At 47.4% G+C, this 16,319-nt stretch overlaps 1 protein-coding gene across 1 annotated transcript in view; it reads left to right on the plus strand.

Annotated features, from left to right (window-relative positions):
* LOC123029972 (venom factor-like) overlaps window positions 1–16,319 on the plus strand; it is an 89,459-nt gene that overhangs the window by 49,617 nt on the left and 23,523 nt on the right. Inside the window, exons 23-29 of the mRNA XM_044443439.1 lie at window positions 184–273; window positions 841–1,044; window positions 1,781–1,856; window positions 3,373–3,532; window positions 5,520–5,615; window positions 5,784–5,930; window positions 9,710–9,874. Of these exons, the coding sequence (XP_044299374.1) occupies window positions 184–273; window positions 841–1,044; window positions 1,781–1,856; window positions 3,373–3,532; window positions 5,520–5,615; window positions 5,784–5,930; window positions 9,710–9,874 (938 nt within the window). The remainder of the gene's footprint in view (window positions 1–183; window positions 274–840; window positions 1,045–1,780; window positions 1,857–3,372; window positions 3,533–5,519; window positions 5,616–5,783; window positions 5,931–9,709; window positions 9,875–16,319) is intronic.

Genomic DNA, 16,319 nt, shown 5'->3' on the forward strand with positions numbered 1-16,319 from the left:
TGAGGAGAGGGTAAGGGAATCTGTGTGGAACAGCATCCTGCCATCCAACTATTGCAGCATGGAAAGAAGAGCAGAATGGAAAGTACCTGAAAAAAACTGCAATGTGCCTGCTGGGGCTGGAGGAATGCTGAGGACAGGGGTGATCTGAAAAGCCCCTCTGTGTATCTCTTGTTCTCCCTGCAGCTTCTGCGGAGCAGCTGGTGGAAATTGCACCTGTAGACCTTGCCAAAGTAGTTCCCAACACTGAGCCAGTGAGACTCATCAGTGTGACAGGTGAAGACCATATCCAGGTGAAATCTGCCAGAGGGAGAGCAGCTTACAATTTGGAATCTGCTGGGTTATTGGGTGTGGGTGTCCCTTATCCATAGCCTTAAAATTGGGTGGTAAGTAAGGTTTCCATTTGGGAGATGCAAACAACCCTTCTCTGGCCCTTGATTTCAGTTCAGGGAACCAAAGCCAGGCAAAGACAATGAGGGCAAGGCCTTGCTCTCCAGTGGCTGGTAGACTGTAATACAGGAGGGTGCACAGAGGCTGGCCACCTCTGCCTGGAAAGGAGAGAAAGGATCACAACTCCTCACATTGCTGATGCAACAGGGAAGTGAACCAAAAGGGCCACAGGCTCTGGTCGGGTAGTGAGATGTGCCATACTAGCCTTTGTTAACCTAGATATATTAGGTTAAAACTTCCATCATCTCCAAGCAGATAACTTGGAATGATGGGAACTGTAGGTATACACCTGTGGAGGGTACAAGCCTGTGCTTTACTCTAGAAGAGTGGGGTTTTGGCTGAATAAGGTGATAATTTGTAAAAGGTTCATTATGCCACCACTCTCACTTCTAGGAGACATTGTGGGTGAGACAATAGAGAACTCCATTGATGGGGCCAACCTAAAGCACCTCATCCGGATCCCCTCTGGTTGTGGGGAACAGAACATGATCGGTCTAACCCCCACAGTGATTGCCACCCACTATCTGGACATTACTGAGCAGTGGCAGAGGATAGGGTTGAACCATCGTGAGGAGGCCATCAACATCATCAAAAAAGGTAAGACTACCATTGGGAACACTGGGCTACCCGATGAACATCTGATTAGCTCCTGGATAGCCATGGCCCCAAGGGACTGTGCCCAGACTGCCTTTGAGAGACATAAGTGAAACATGTAGGAGATCCCACTTCTAGGGTAGGGAGCAGCCTGCAGTCCCCAAGTGAAAAACCACATAGCAAGTTTGTAGGTGGCTAGAGCTGTGGGGATGCCTGTGGTCATTGCCCTGGCATGGCCAGGAGATTGGTGTCAGGAGTGAAATGGACACAGAGACCACTCCAACCCCATTTGTGTATTTAATCACGGTTCTTCAGGATTCCCAAATATCTAATTAACAACAAAATAAAGAGCAGTGGCAAACAAATTCAGTAATCTCAAAATGTTATTTCTGAAACCTGACTACCTGAAACCTGAGGACAAGGGAATGAAAACTATTATTGCTATTGTTGTTGTTCTTTCTTTGAGCCTCTTTGTGAGGTTGGTTAATGATTGTAAGCCGTCCTGAGATGCCATGCATAAGGAACGGCATACAAAAGTTTTAAATAAAATAAAATAAAAAGACCATGACAGAAAGGGCCCAAATTGGAACTGAAGTCTCACCTCCTGAATTTAAGAGCAGGTTCTCTTTCCCAGATCCTTCTGGGGCGGGTGGGTTCATATGGGAGAAGAATACCACTTGGGGTAAGTATAGAGCATAATAAGCCATAACGATGCATCTTTCTCTTTCCCTCTTCTCAGGATACACCCAGCAGCTAGCTTACCGGAAGAAGGACAATTCCTATGCAGCCTTCACATATCGGCCTTCAAGCACCTGGTAAACCATTGTGGGTGGAAGTGGCAATAGAAGGAGTGTATGTGTGTGTTGGGGAAATGCATTTGAGTACTGTTAGACCATAAAAATGCCTCCTGGCTATTCAAACCAAGACTGCCTAGTCCAGTATTCTGTTTGGAGCGGTAGCTCTCCAAAGACCCTAGAAGAAAAGCAACATGAAGGCAATGACTCTCCCCTGTTGTTTGTCCCCAGCAGAGAGCATGGAGCTGGGGTCTCCAGCATGGCACTCACAAGGCCAGGATGGAACACCATCAAAGCTGGGGTCCCCTTTAAAAATATTGTTTCCTTAAAAGAAATAAAATTTATAAAAGAAGAAAAATGTAAAAGATAAGAATGCCAAAGGATCTTATAAAAATATAACATGTAAATTCATAACCTGCAACTTCCAAAAAAAAATCAAAAATTTCTATCTTTCTATCATTCAGTACTTTGTTGAAGATTACAAAAAGATAATTGTGGCTCTCCAAACCAATAAGTTTTCCAATCATTTCAAGTCATTTATAGATTGTCAACAATATTTTTATGAGCTTCCTTTTGTTCCCTGTTAATTAAACTGCATGTAATAGAGCTTCCATTTATCATTGAAATTTAAATCATTAAATTCCCTTTTGTAAGTGAATAGAGCAATTCCAGGATTTGCTTGCACAAAGAGAGTGGGGAGTTCTCCTTGCCAAAAATGGGAAGTAGAATTAAATGGTACAAAATTAAACAGTTCCATCAATGAGTGGATGACAGAATGAAAGACAGACAATCAGAGAAACACAGATGGAATCAATTTAACAAAATCTATTCATCTCTAAAACCCAGGCCCACCCTGGGAGACTGATGTTTAGGGTTGTTCAGCTATACATCCCGTGCTGCTTGTCATTAGAGAAGATGCTTTGTTTCAAAGGCATTAGTTTCCTGGATGGGACTTTTCTTTCCTCAGAGATGGGAGTAGAATCATGCAGAATTCTGTGTGCCTCTGAAAACTGCACTCATACCATGTTTATCTGTCATAGCTTCTCCCAAAGCTTGCTGAAAATTTTAATTTAGTTAGAAATGCTGAGAATTTGCCATTAGAGAACATGCAACCCTCTCACAGAGGGTTATTTTAGATGTGGAAGTAACTGTTAAGCTAGTTTAAATCTGAGGCTTGTATGGATAGTAAGCCTTGTGTCTGGCAAAGCACCATTCTAGAGCTGCAACTGCATACAAACTTAACTTACTGGAAGATACAAAACTTCCCAGTAGGCAAGCATAGGATGATACTACCAGGCCGTTTTCACAAGTAACCGTTAGGACAATGGTTTGGTCTGGAATTGTGCATATTAATCCTGGATTTAAAAGAAGCAAGAGGAGGTTTTTTTAAAAAGTGTGGTGTGCATGCTTTTCAGTTTGGAAAGGTGTGGGTGATGCAAAAGCCAACTTCGATAACCCCTGTGAGGTTGGCCTTGTTCCAGTGAAAGTGTGGCAGATCTCTTGCTGACCCTGTGCCTCCCTCCTTTACTTCCCCAAGGTTAACGGCGTACGTGGTAAAGGTCTTTGCCATGGCTTCTGCTTTTATTTCTGTTGACCGCCAGGTCCTCTGTGGGGCAGTAAAATGGCTCATCTTGGAAAAACAGTACCCTGATGGTCGCTTCAAGGAAGATGCACCTGTGATTCATGGGGAGATGGTGGTAAGATGGCAAAGCTTCTGTGGGGACAGGGGCAGGCCTGTCTTACAGGGGCTCTCCAACATTCTGTTTGCTTTAGAAGGGTGCCATGTATCAAGGGATAAGACTTACTGCTCAGGATTACTAATTTTGGGGGCCCCATCATAGGCATTTGTTTTATTTATTTATTTATTTATTAAAAAAATTTTATGCTGCCCCATTCGCTGAAGCCTCGGGGCGGCTTACAACAATAAATTAAAACCACATAAATTAAAATATACACATTAGAATAATAATAATTTAATATATATATATGTATATATACACACACAATATAAAATAAGCCGCCCTGGCCAGATAAAATTCAATAGTATTAACTATTGTATTAACTAAGTATTAACTAAGAAATTAGTATTAACTAAGTATTAACTAAGAAAATAGTATTTTCTTGCTAATTCTTGCCACACTTCTCACCACTGCACACTGGAGAGAGAATGCTTGTACTTAGCTTGCAAACAGCACATTTGGTTTTTGCAAAGCACTTCCTGTAATGTCCCCTGAAGTTATTCAATATTGTGATAATATCCCCTGTCCTCTACCACCAGGCTCCTTCCTCCCTGCAAAGCAGCCGGGGGGCTCTCGAGTCATTGGCCATCTAATTGCCACGCTTCCAGGCAGGAGGCTGGGACAGAGGCACTGCCAGAATGATGTGTCCCTCCCAGCCCCCTCCCTAATTAACTAGCTGCAACAGCTGGCCATTTGCAGCCCATATCTTACCCATTTGGACACATTTTAGTCCAGGTGATTTCAAACTCATTCTTGATTTGCTTGCTAAGCATTCCTCCTGAAGATTGTCATTCTGAATTCAGTATGAAGTATGAATAGACATACAGAGGATCCATCCCATTCTCTGGCAAGTGGTCATGCATATGGCCACAAAGGGAAGGAGTTGGTTGGATCTGAGTGTGAGAAAGTGCACGTGCACGTGCAGAGCAACAACACAGCCCCATGCCCTAGACATTGGAAGGGTGTAATGACTGCCCTGCTGGTGTGGCTCTAATAGTCACCGCAGTCCCATGCAGTAGGCACCAGAACAGCCTTTCCCAACTTTCTGCCCTCCTGAAGTTTTGGACTTCCATTTCTGCCATTCCCCAACCAGCACGGCTTATGGTCAAGAATGCTGGGAGTCCAAAGCACCCAGGCCGGACTTGAATGGGGAAGACCGCTTTAAAAAAACTTAAGAACCTTCTTATTTGTTTGGGCCAGAGGCCCAGCTTCCTGTTTCCCACAGTGACCAGTCAGAGACTTCTGAGAAACTCACAGACATGGAAGCAACAGCCCTCCACTGCCTGTATTCAGTCTCTGACATTCTGAGACATTTTTCATGGATGGTCCTGGATGTTGCATTTACCTATCTTGACTGGCAGTCATTAATAGACATCTATGACCACCTTCTCCCTCTAGCCCTACAAACATGCTTTAAGTTCATTCCCCTTCTATGCCTCAGTCCTGACTTTTAGAAACACACCACTCATGCTTTTCATACAAAGGGTCCCGGGTTCAGTGTCCAGGAAGAGGATGGAAAGAATGCTGACTTGAAGAATAGAAAAATGTTGCCAGTTAGTATAGACAAAGCTGAAGAAGATGACCCCCCATGGCCTGATGGTCTGAGGCAGCTTCCTCTCTCTCTCTCATTCTCTCTCTCTCATTCTCTCTCTCTCTCTCTCTCTCTCTCTCTCTCTCTCTCTCTCTCTCTCTCTCTCACACACACACACACACACACACACACACACACACACACACACACCACTGCTGTATCCACTAAGAACCTCTCTGCTGGATCAGGTGAAATATTCTGTTTCCAGCAACTACCAGCCAAGCACTTGCAAAGGGTCATAAGCAGGGCATACATGACAGGAGACCTGGGAATGGTTCGCAGGATGATGGTGGGCATTGAATCACGACAACTCCCATTAGAATTGGGCATAACTCCTATCTTTTGTCTCCCCAGGGTGGCTACCAAGGTTCTGAGATGGCAGTGTCTCTGACAGCCTTTGTAGTAATTGCTCTGCAAGAAGCCAAAGGCATCTGCCAGAACCGTGTTACGGTGAGTGAAGTCACTGTCAGGATTGCTGATCCAGGAAAAGCCTGGTTTCCTACCTTTTCAAGGGGTTCTGTGCGAGGACCTCAGCTGCCAGCCTCATGGCTTGACTCTTTGCTTTCCCCCTCCTGCCTGATTCTCATATATGGGTCCCTCTGATTTGACCTTTTGCAGCAGTTGGACAGCAGCATCAGGAAGTCGGGAGACTACCTAACTCAAAAGCTGGACAGTCTTCAGAAAAGCTACACAGTTACCATCACCGCCTACGTACTGTCACTGCTGGGGAGGGAAGTACCTGTCACAAAACTGACTGCCCTTTCAGATGGTGAGTAAATTCCTGCCAAGGCAGGCAGTGGAGATCACACAAGCCTGCCTGAAGTCCTATGTCACTGCAAGCTGGGCTGCAAAACCCAACGCTGTGATCCTTTAAACCCCCTATACATCATACAAATCATACAAGCCAGTTTCCTAACCTAGGATTCACCCCTAATAATGTACTTTGTGGATGAGAAATCAATTTCAGTTCAATTTTGACCAGAGCTTATCCCATTTGGACCTCCTGGATCTGAGCACTGTGGATCCAAATGCAATCTGTGGTCTGAAGTCTTTGCATTTCTCAGTTTGTGCTGTGATTCATGAAACAAAAATTCATTTATAAGCTGCCTTTCTTCCTCTTGCAAAGAATCCAAAGCAGCTTACCCAAGGTTTTCCTCCTCTCTGTTTTCTCCTCACAATAACAACCCTATGAGGAAGGTTGGGCTGAGAGGCTGTGACTGGCGCAAAGTCACCCAGGGGGCTTTATGCCTGGTGGGGATTAGAACCCAGACCTAGAACTGAGATCTCTGGCAACCAAACCACATGGACTGTTAGTGTTATAAATGTGCATAGAATGTATGAATTTGAAAAATGTCCATAAGCACACTTTGTGATGTACACATTCAAAAATGCATAAAGTAAAATTGGGGTGGTCACGGGCAATGGACGTTACAGCGGTGGGGGCTTAATGTGTCCACGTAGAAGGAGGGACAGATGGCTGACACCCATGCCTTCTTCTGGTTCTGCCCCCAGCCAGAGGGTTCCAGGTAGTCTTGTCAACTGCCCCTCGGGTCTGACGGTGCTGCTGCTTAATGCCAGGTTGGTCCACAATAAATCTTCCCTCATCCATGACTTGATTGGGGATGAGGGGGCCAACCTGGCTTGCATAACGGACACCTGGGTGGGGGGGGGGTGTCGCCCTCTCTCAAATGTGCCCACCCGGGTATCTGGTTCAGCACCGTCCATGCCTGGAGGGGAGGGGAGTGGGGGTCGCTTTAGTTTACTGAGCTTCCATCTCCCTCACGGGACTTCCAGTCCCTTCGAGACCAGGGCTGGAGTACCTCTACTTGGTGTTGGGCGATTGAAACAGATTGGGGATTCTGTTGGTGTACCATGAACCCTTCTGCCCAACAGTCTCCCTGCCTGAGCTGACGGAGATCGTCTCGGACCTGGTGTTGAGGACCCCCAGGATGTTGGTCTTGGGGGACTTCAATCTCCATGCCGAGACTGGTCTGACCGGGGCGGCTCAGGACTTCATGGCCTCCATGACGTCCATGGGGCTGTCTCAACATGTCACAGGCCCGACCCATGAACGTGGACACACTCTGGACCTGGTTTTCTCGATGGGGCAGGACGAGGGTGGTCTGAGGGTGAGGAATTTATGTCTGACACCCCTGTCATGGTCAGATCACTTCCTTGTGAGGTTTGTGCTCGAGAGAGGCCTCTCCCTCTGTAAGGGTGTGGACCCAATTGTGTGGGTCCACCCCCGGAGCCGGATGGATCCGGACAGATTCCTGAAGGCCCTGGGGGAGTTTCCGGCTGACAAGACTGGTGCTCCTGTCAAGTCTCTGGTCGAACTGTGGAATGGGGAGATGACTAGGGCTGTTGACACGATCGCTCCTAAGTGTCCTGTCCCACCAGGCAGAGCCCACTCTTCCCCTTGGTATACATCTGAATTGCAGGCGATGAAGCAGGCCGGGAGACGGCTAGAGCGTAGTTGGAGGAGATCACGGGATGAATCTGACCGAACACACTTAAGAGCCCATTATCGGGCCTATGCTGTGGTGGTGAGGGCGGCGAAAAAGAAATTCTTCTCCGTTTCCATTGCCTCCTCAAAATGCCGTCCAGCAGAGCTTTTTTGAGTGGTACAAGGCCTGGTCCGTCCTGGCCCTGAGAAAGATCTGGTTCCACCCTCAAAGGCCCGCTGTGACGACTTTGCCAAGCATTTCAGGGAGAAAATCGCTCAGATTTGTCATGAGCTAGACTCTACTAGTGATTCAGAGGCTTCTGGGGAGATACCAATGTCGCCGTCTGGCCCAAAATTAATGGATGAATTTCAGTTATTGCGGCCTGATGATGTGGACAAAGTGCTTGGACGAGTACGTCCCACCACTTGCCTATTGGACCCTTGCCCATCTTGGTTAATCAACAACGCCAAGCACAGGACTGGGATCTGGATCTTGGAAGTGGTTAATGCTTCTCTGAGGGAGGATAGGGTACCTGCCCCTTTAAAGGAGGTGGTAGTCCAACCGGTCCTGAAGAAAGCGTCACTGGATCCAGGGATGGCCACTAATTATAGACCAGTGGCCAAGATCCTGTTTCTGGGCAAGGTGTTGGAGCAGGTGGTGGTGGGACAACTCCAAGCACTCTTGGATGAAACTGATTATCTGGACCCATTTCAGTCCAGCTTCAGACCCAGGTACGGTAGTGAATCTGCCTTGGTCGCCCTGTATGATGACCTGTGCAGGGAGAAGGACAGGGGGAGTGCATCCCTGTTGGTTCTTCTGGACCTCTCAGCGGCTTTCGATACCATCGACCATGGTATCCTTCTGGATAGGCTAGCGGGATTGGGAGTCGGAGGCACTGCTTTGCAGTGGTTCCACTCCTATCTCAATGGCCGATTCCAGAAGGTGGTGCTGGGGCACTATGGCTCTGCACCATGGCAGCTATGCCATGGAGTACCGCAGGGGTCCATTTTTTCCCCTTTGCTGTTTAACATCTACATGAAACCGCTGGGAGAGGTCATCAGGAGGTGTGGGCTGCGGAATCACCAGTACGCTGATGATACCCAGCTCTACCTCTCATTTTCCACCAGTGCAGGTGAGGCAGTGGCTGTGCTGAACCGGTGCCTGGCCGAGGTAATGGGCTGGATGAGGGCCAATAAACTGAAGCTCAATCCAGACAAGATGGAGGTCCTGTTGGTTGGTGTATCTGGCTTCAGGGAGAGTGAATTGAACCTAGTCCTGAATGGGGTTGCAATCCCTCTTAGGGACAAGGTCTGCAACTTGGGAGTGCTCCTCGACCCAGAGCTTTCACTGGAAGCTCAGGTAACAGCGGTGGTGAGGAGCACTTTCTTTCAGCTTCGGCTGATCCATCAGCTGCGCCCCTACCTGGAGTACAACTGCCTGGTGACAGTGACACACGCATTGGTGACTTCCCGACTTGACTTCTGTAACGCGCTCTATGTGGGGCTACCCTTGAAGACGTTCCGGATACTTCAATTGGTTCAAAATAGAGCTGCCATGTTGCTGATGGGGACTGGGCGTTATGTTCACATGACTCCAGTCCTCTGTCAGCTTCACTGGCTTCCCATTGAAGTCCAGGCCCAATTCAACCTTTTTATTCAAATGTTATTTTAATTGTTAATATCATTTATTCATTTTATTTTTTGGCCAGGGTGACTTAATTTATATTGTTAATTTATATTATTCTATTTTGAAGTTTATTTATGGTTGTGAGCCGCCCCGAGGCTTTGGCGAATAGGGTGGCATAGATGTCTCCTAAATAAATAAATAATAAATAAAAATTGATGTGTGCATTAGAAGAGATATGCATGAATTTTCATGCAGCACTATCAATGTAAAAAGTACTCTCTGATCTGCTCATAGGTTGGGCTGAGTTGCAGACTGGAAAGGGGAGGCTCTTAACAAGTGCAGGTTTGGCTGTTTCGCCCCCAGCCTGCTCCCTGAGACACCAGATAGGCCAAGGCAGTCTGGGCCCTGCCGCCCCCATGCTGAGTCTCAATGTGCAAAACGCCTGCTCCTTGTGTCCCATTGCTTTGCTATGCAGGAACCCACTGGCCTGACCCCAACTCCAAGCTGTACTCCATTGAGGCCACCTCTTATGGTCTGATGGCTCTGCTCCAGTTGAAGAAGTTTGATCTGGTCACCCCCATTGCCCACTGGCTAACAGAGCAGAGATTCTATGGAGGAGGCTATGGCTCTACCCAGGTAAGTGTATCTGGGGACCAAGGATTGAAAAGCAGGCAGTCTCAAATCCAGGGCTGTGTGTTCCACTGTGCCACTTTTCAACATGTACTCTTCATGTGTAGGATCTGCATTTCTCACTTAAGTTAGGAGGCATCTATGTGGGTTATACCCCCACCACCCAGGACAAAGCAGGGATCACATGACCAGCTGCCCCCCCAGTCCTATCTTGACTTCTCTACAATCAGTTCCATGCTTTCCTCCGGAGCAGAGCCTTCCTTTGTAGCTTTGTTACATACCTTGTAACCCTAACCTGGCCCGGCCCCCCAATTTCCAAGTAGACAAAAGACTGTAGACTTCTAACTACAATATTTAAAGGTGGCCAGCTAGGCTTGCTTTGTGATACAACCAATGCACTGCAGATAGGGATTTGGGAGGACTCTGTTTTGTGGGCAGGAATCCATTGGATTCCCTTCGCTTATCTCCTTGGATTCTGGCCCATTTTGTTACAACCCTGAGTCCAACTTGGCACCAAGCATGCCAGACATTCACATGGGTGCCTACCAAGACACAGGCCTGTGCAAATGCTGTGCCTGTGGCATCCCATAACTTCTGGGCTTCGTTTGTGCTGCACATGCTGCAGAGGAAGGTTGCCAGCATTTGCAAGCAGACACTGGCTTCCCCTTGGCTCAGCTCATTTCCCAATTCAGGGCTGAATGCAAGAAAAAAAGTCCCACAAGCAGAAATGAGTCATATTCGAGGGGATTGTCACAATTGCAGAAGACACCAGCAAAGTTAAAATAGAGCACTGAGAGAAACACAGCTCATGCTAAGAAGCTGATTCCAAACTGAATCCTGCTCCTCCCATCCCCACAAAAAGGTGTTTACAGGACCTTCAGGAACTGCCCTCTGATACAGGGAAGTTAATGCAATTTTTGCATCGAATGACTGTAGGACATTCAGGATGATTCCCACAGCTCCTGGCCAAGTGGTGGGTGGCACAGACTCTATGCAGTTGGTCTGCTGGTTTGATCTGAGGCCAGATGTTTAGGCTTATCACATTACTTCCCTTCCCTCTGGCTCTGGCTGTTTAAGAGTGGCTCCCCCAAATGCAAGGTGATCGGATTCTCCCCCACTGCTTGGCCTATCTCAGAGCAGGCTGGCCTTGGCGGTTCAGCTGAGAATTCCAACACCGCCTCCTCTTGCCATTCTGATTTAGATTCCGAAGTAATAACCTTGCAATGCTGTACTTTGGGAGAAGAGGTCCCAGTCCCTACAGTACACTTGTTGATCTCAAAATATTCATTAAGCTCAGATGCCATATATGTTATAAATTGTTATAGATTTGTGCACAAATGCCAGAAGATCTAATCGGGCTGAACAATTTGAGCATGGTGTAACATAGCAATTGTACCATATGGTGTCATACATTGAACTAGTGGAAGAAAAATCTAACTTTGATGCAGAGCTGCAGAAGTATAATTTATTTATTTAGGGGACTTCTATGCCGCCCCATTCGCCGAAGCCTCGGAGCGGCTCACAACCATAAATAAATAGAATCCAATAAAACAATATAAATTAACAATATAAATTAAGTCACCCTGGCCAAAGAATAAAATGAATAAATAATATTAACAATTAAAATAACATTTGAATAAAAAGGTCTTCGCCTGGCGCCGAAAAACAAATAATGACGGCGCCAGGCGGACCTCTCTGGGGAGTGCATTCCATAGATTGGGTGCCACCACAGAGAAAGCCCTCCTCCAAGTACTCACTCTCCTAATTTCCTTCACAGAGGGTTCCCGGAGAAGGGCCTCTCCCGCTGATCTCAAGGGGCGGGCGGGCATATATGGACATAAGTGCTCCTTCAAGTAACCAGGACTCAAGCCATTAAGGGCTTTATAGGTCATCACCAACACCTTGAATTGGGCCTGAACTTCAATGGGAAGCCAGTGAAGCTGATGGAGGACTGGAGTCATGTGAACATAATGCCCAGTCCCCGTCAGCAGACTGGCAGCTCTATTTTGAACCGATTGAAGTATCTGGACTGTCTTCAAGGGCAGCCCCACGTAGAGCGCGTTACAGAAGTCAAGTTGGGAAGTCACCAACGCGTGTGTCACTGTCGCCAGGCAGTCGTTCTCCAGGTAGGGGCACAGCTGATGGATCAGCCGAAGCTGAAAGAAAGTGCTCCTCGCTACCGCTGTCACCTAAGCTTCCAGTGAAAGCTCTGGGTCAAGGAGCACTCCCAAGCTGTGGACCTTGTCCCTAAGAGGGATTGCAACCCCATTCAGGACTAGGTTCAATTCACCTTCCCTGAAGCCCGATCCGCCGACCAACAGGACCTCCGTCTTGTCTGGATTGAGCTTCAGTTTATTGGCCCTCATCCAGCCTATTACCTCGGCCAGGCACCGGTTCAGCACAGCCTCCTGCACTGGTGGAGAATGAGAGGTAGAGCTGGGTATCATCAGCGTACTGGTGATTCCGCAGCCCACACCTCCTGATGACCTCTCCCAGCAGTTTCATGTAGACGTTAAACAGCAAAGGGGACAAAATGGATCCCTGCGGTACTCCATGGCATAGCTGCCATGGTGCAGAGCCATAGTCCCCCAGCACCACCTTCTGGAATCGGCCATTGAGATAGGAGCAGAACCACTGCAAAGCAGTTCCTCCAACCCTCAATCCTGCTAGCCTATCCAGAAGGATACCATGGTCGATGGTATTGAAAGCCACTGAGAGGTCCAGAAGAACCAACAGGGACACACTCCCCTTGTCCTTCTCCCTGCACAGGTCATCATACAGGGCGACCAAGGCAGATTCAGTACCGTACCCGGGTCTGAAGCTGGACTGAAATGGGTCCAGATAATCAGTTTCATCCAAGAGTGCTTGGAGTTGTCCCGCCACCACCCGCTCCAACACCTTGCCCAGATACGGGATGTTGCCACTGATCTATAATTAGTGGCCGTCTCTGGATCCAGTGATGCTTTCTTCAGGACCGGTCGGACTACCGCCTCCTTTAAAGGGGCAGGTACCCGACCCTCCCTCAGAGAAGCGTTAACTACTTCCAAGATCCAGGTCCCAATCCCGTGCTTGGCATTGCTAATTAACCAAGATGGGCAAGGGTCCAATAGGCAAGTGGTGGGACGTACTCGTCCAAGCACTTTGTCCACATCATCAGGTCGCAATAACTGAAATTCATCCATTAATTTTGGGCCAGATGGCAACATTGGTATCTCCCCAGAAGCCCCTGAATCACTAGTAGAGTCTAGCTCGTGACGAATCTGAGCGATTTTCTCCCTGAAATGCTTGGCAAAGTCGTCACAGCGGGCGTTCGAGGGTGGAACCAGATGTTTCTTAGGGCCAGGACGGACCAGCCCTTGTACCACCTGAAAAAGCTCCGCCTGGTGGGAGAGGATGCTTAGGAGCGATCGTGTCAACAGCCCTAGTCATCTCCCCATTCCACAGTTCAACCAGAGCCTCAACAGGAGCACCAGTCTTATCTGCCAGAAACTCCCCCAGGGCCTTCAGGAATCCATCCGGATCCATCCAGCTCTGGGGGCGGACCCACACAATTGGGTCCGCACCCTTACAGAGGGAGAGGCCTCTCTCGAGCACAAACTTCACGAGGACATGATCTGACCATGACAGGGGTGACAGACATAAATTCCTCACCCTCAGACCACCCTCGTCCTGCCCCGTCAAGAAAACCAGGTCCAGAGTGTGTCCACGTTCATGGGTCGGGCCTGTGACATGTTGAGACAGCCCCATGGCCATCCTGGAAGCCATGAAGTCCTGAGCCGCCCCGGTCAGACCAGTCTTGGCATGGAGATTGAAGTCCCCCAGGACCAACATCCTGGGGGTCCTCAACACCAGGTCCGAGACGATCTCTGTCAGCTCAGGCAGGGAGTCTGTTGGGCAGAAGGGTGTACGGTACACCAACAGAATCCCCAATCTGTCTCGGTCACCCAACACCAAGTAGAGGTACTCCAGCCCTGGTCTCGAAGGGACTGGAAGTCCCGTGAGGGAGATGGAGGCTTGATAAACCAAAGCGACCCCCCCTCCCCTCCAGGCATGGACAGTGCTGAACCAGATACCCAGGTGGGCACATTTGAGAGAGGGCAACATCCTGCCTTCAAATATGTAACGTATGTCATGAGCATTGATCAAACCTAACTCAGAAATGTAGTGCTTCAGCAATGAACGAATTACAGATATAAAGTTTGAAGGGGGATTGCTGCTCTCCAAAATGGGACAGAGAATCTACTTAAAATCTAAGCATCTATTATGAAATCATTACAACTAATAGCTGGCAAGTCATTAAGGCACTCATGAAAAATAGTAGATGGATCTAATAGACATTAACCATGGCAATTACTGCATTTGTGTATTAACAGAGAAGCAGCCTCAGTTGCCCAGTATAATGACCTATTCCAGGAGAGAGGGGAGTGTTGACCCTGTTGGTGCCCTCGGATCTCTGAGGGGGTTTGATATCATTGACTCTGCTTCCCTCCTGAGGCAACTCACTGAGCTGTGAGTGGGTGCACCACATTGCAGAGGTTTTGCTTGTACTTACAGGGTCATCTCCAGAAGGTGGTGCTTGAGGAATATTGTTCAACCCCATGGATTCTCCAGCATGGAGTTCCACAGGGGTCTGTTCTATCCCCTATATTATATAACATCCACATGCAGTGCTTTTTTTGTAAGAAAAATGGTGCTGGAACTCATGAAATTATTGACCTTTCACACGTAGTCAATCATTGTACACACACCCCCACACGTCAGTTGTGTAACAAAACATAACGGTCACTGCCCACAGTAAGCACTCAGCACACGACCACATGACCAATCACAAGCTGAGCAGCGCCATCACAACCAGCGCAGACGAAGTACACATGCATCGGACTCGACACACAAGCAGCCCGCATGCACCATTTTAATGCTTTTGCCGCCGACCTGCTACACTCGACAGGGCGATTCAAATCCACATGGACCAAGCATCAAACTTTCAAAAGTTACTTTTAAAACTTGGAAAATCTGTCGAAAAAAGGTACCAGAACTCCGTTCTGGTGCGTTCTATGACAAAAAAAGCACTGTCTACATAGGATTGCTGAGAGTGGCCACCCAAAATTTTAGGGTGTGTTGTCATCAGAATCTAATGACACACTTCTTCTTATCATTGTCTGCAAGTGAGGCTGTTGATTTACCAAACTGGTCCCTGTGACAATGGACTGGTTGAGGGCTAACAAACCAGAGCACAATTTTAGACAAGGCTGAGATGCTGCCAGTGGGTGGCAGTTGTTCAGCCTGTTCTGGATGGGCTTATATGTCCCAGTGAAGGAGCAGGTTTGCAATTTGGGGGTTCTCCTCAATCTGTCTTTGTCACTTGAGGCTCAGGTAGTCTGAGCGGCTCAGAGTGTCTTTTACCAGCTTCAACTGGTGGTGCAGCTATGCCCTTGTCTAGACAGGAATAGCCTGGTTTTGGCCATCCGCACTCTAGTGATCGCCATATTATAGATTACTGCAATGCACTCTATGTGGGGTTGCCAGATCAATAACTGGGACCCAAATATCTAACACTGCTTCTGGCCCACTTGTGTTGGCTGCCTGTATGCTTCTGGGCCCCAGTGCTTTGGGGCTTTGATCTATAAAGCCTTACATGGCTTGGGACCACAATCCTTGACAAAGCAGCTCTCCCAGCTGCACTCTCCCCAGATATTATGCTTAATAGCTGGGGCCTTCCTGCAATGCCAACTCCAAGAGAGGCTTGGAGAGTGGCAGCAAGGGGGAGGTCTTTCTATGTGGCAGCCTCCCATCTATGGAATGACCACCCCACTACAGCCCACCTGGCATCAACCTTGTCATCTTTTCTGTGCCAAGTTCAGATGGCCTTTTATGCCAAGCCTTTTACATATATACTTGAAGATCCCGGGATTTGAGGGGATTACCCATCTAAGGTGTTTTTCTTCTACAGAGTTATTCTTCACTGTATATTTTTAGCATATTTTAGTTTAAAATTATTTATGTTTTTATAAGATTTTATGGCATTTTATTGTATTTTGTTACCTTGTAACAACTAAAATAAGAAAATCATCTCTAGTTCAGATATTGCTTGTAACACTGATATTGGTACTTTTTATGTATAACTATGACTATGCCTTTAGCATTCTTAGAATCACTTCTAGCATAACCTTCTCCTAGTGAATTTTAGCAACCTCTGTCTTTATTTTCCACCAAAACATGCATTTTCTGTAAGAAAGCAACATCTGTTTTGAGCTTTTTTAAATCTAGAAACTATTTGGTTTTGTTTGGCGAAAGTACCCAAACCCCTAACATTCCAAGCAATAATGTTCAAGGACATAGTAATACACTATTCAAAACAGCCCAGGAGGGAATGCAGCAAAACCACTATGTATTTAAAACATTTATTTACAGCCACTATCTTACCCTTGGCACTCAATTTTCCATTCATGCA

This window comes from Varanus komodoensis, unplaced genomic scaffold, assembly GCF_004798865.1.
Source record: "Varanus komodoensis strain SLA01 unplaced genomic scaffold, ASM479886v1 scaffold42, whole genome shotgun sequence".
NCBI lineage: Eukaryota > Metazoa > Chordata > Lepidosauria > Squamata > Varanidae > Varanus > Varanus komodoensis.